The 1,745-nt window shown below is 32.8% G+C and overlaps 1 protein-coding gene across 1 annotated transcript in view; it reads right to left on the bottom strand.

Moving 5' to 3' along the window:
• LOC106875445 (uncharacterized) overlaps positions 1–1,745 on the bottom strand; it is a 6,382-nt gene that overhangs the window by 4,200 nt on the left and 437 nt on the right. The window contains exons 2-3 of the mRNA XM_014923597.2: positions 1,037–1,248; positions 814–916 (exon numbers count right to left, since the gene is read on the bottom strand). Of these exons, the coding sequence (XP_014779083.1) occupies positions 814–916; positions 1,037–1,248 (315 nt within the window). The remainder of the gene's footprint in view (positions 1–813; positions 917–1,036; positions 1,249–1,745) is intronic.

Here is a 1,745-nt window from a genome sequence, read left to right as displayed (position 1 = left end):
ATATATATATATATATATATATATATATATATATATATATATATACACTAATGTCAAATCCATCTTCTGTTTCCTTCATCAATTATACATACACACACACACATTATATATGTGTATGTATGTATATATGTATAAATGTATGTGTATTGTTTTCAATGTGTATAAATAACACGGAAAAAATAAATAAATAGTTACCAGGGTAGCAAAAATTCACATAAGTGCCAATGATATTACATATGTTGGAAGTATAGAAATTTGAATACCACCTGCATTTGACTCCTTTTCTTAATTTATATACATATATATATATTACAAATAATATGTGAGTATATGCATATATATGTACATGTATGTACATACCTACATCTACATGTATATATAGATGCATATCTGGGTACAGGACGTCACAAGAAAATGTGGGCAAAATGAGAAACAGAACATAAACAGAGCACAGAAGACACACAGGCCACATAGAGAAGACTTCCTTCATCAGCTGCCACCATTCTAAAACTAAGCGTTTCGAAGAGTTAGGGCAGGACGCATTGTTAGAATGGCTCTCTCTACATATATATGTATGTGTATATATATATATTTGTTGGAATGGCTCTATATATATATGTGTGTGTGTATATATATATTTGTTAGAATGGCTCTATATATATATGTGTGTGTGTATATATATATACATACACACAGTGTAACTTTGGTTTATGAATGCCTCTCTTCATGAACAAATTAGTTTATGAACAATTTTTTGAACATAAAATGCCTCAGGGGATCAATGGTGTCTTGAATAATGAACATACATGCTACCAACAATGATTGCCAACAAAAAGCAGGAGAGCCTCAGTTGCTGTCCAGCTTTTGCTCTGGTGCACATCTGTGCTTGAATCCACCATGCTTTCTCTTGAAGTTCCTATGGGGAAAATAGGTTCGATTTACAAACATATCGGTTGATGAACAGGCTTCAGGAACAAATTAAATTTGCAAGCTGAAGTTCCACTGTATTTCTACCCAGTGGAATCTCTTACCTTACATCTTGATGCCAAGCAACATATTGCTTGGCACCATCCATCCGTGAATTTTCTTTGTCAGGGTATTTGCAGATGAAGCGGGAATCCAGCACAAAGATATTGTCACCAAGTATGGCGCGCAGTGGGTGTAAGATATTGGGGTGAGCTGCCATTTTCATCACCCAGGGAAGTTTGGTGTGAACATTATGTAAAGAATATTGCGAGTTTTCTTTACCTGAAGAATATAAAAGATATCGAAACAATTAGAATACGCAATTTGCTTTACATTGCATATCAAACGTTAATTCTTTGCACCTATTCTTTCATTCCAGACAGTGACCTGAATAATAATAATAATAATAATAATAATATTTTTAAAAAAGGATTGACGTAACTCTTCACGAAGGTAAATAGTCAAAACAAAGAGCGCGATTTTAGATGTTTTATTTTTTGAACAACATTTCAAACCAAAAGGTGATTGAACAACGTATGGACGCTGATTACTCACGTTCATAGTTTACGTTTGGTTTCTGAAATTTTGAATTTTCAATCACCTTTTGGTTTGAACTTGAGAAAGACAGACGTTCTGTCGAAATGTTGTTCAAAAAATAAAACATCTAAAATCGCGCTCTTCATTTTGACTAATAATAATAATAATAATAACAACAACCTTGAAAAATACCTTAGGAATAAGAACCCAGGTTCGAAATTTACCTAAGACACCTGATGAAG

Source organism: Octopus bimaculoides, chromosome 23 (genome assembly GCF_001194135.2).
Source record: "Octopus bimaculoides isolate UCB-OBI-ISO-001 chromosome 23, ASM119413v2, whole genome shotgun sequence".
Lineage (NCBI taxonomy): Eukaryota > Metazoa > Mollusca > Cephalopoda > Octopoda > Octopodidae > Octopus > Octopus bimaculoides.
The sequence above is the reverse complement of the archived record's forward strand: the minus strand, read 5'-3'. Positions and strand labels throughout refer to the sequence as shown.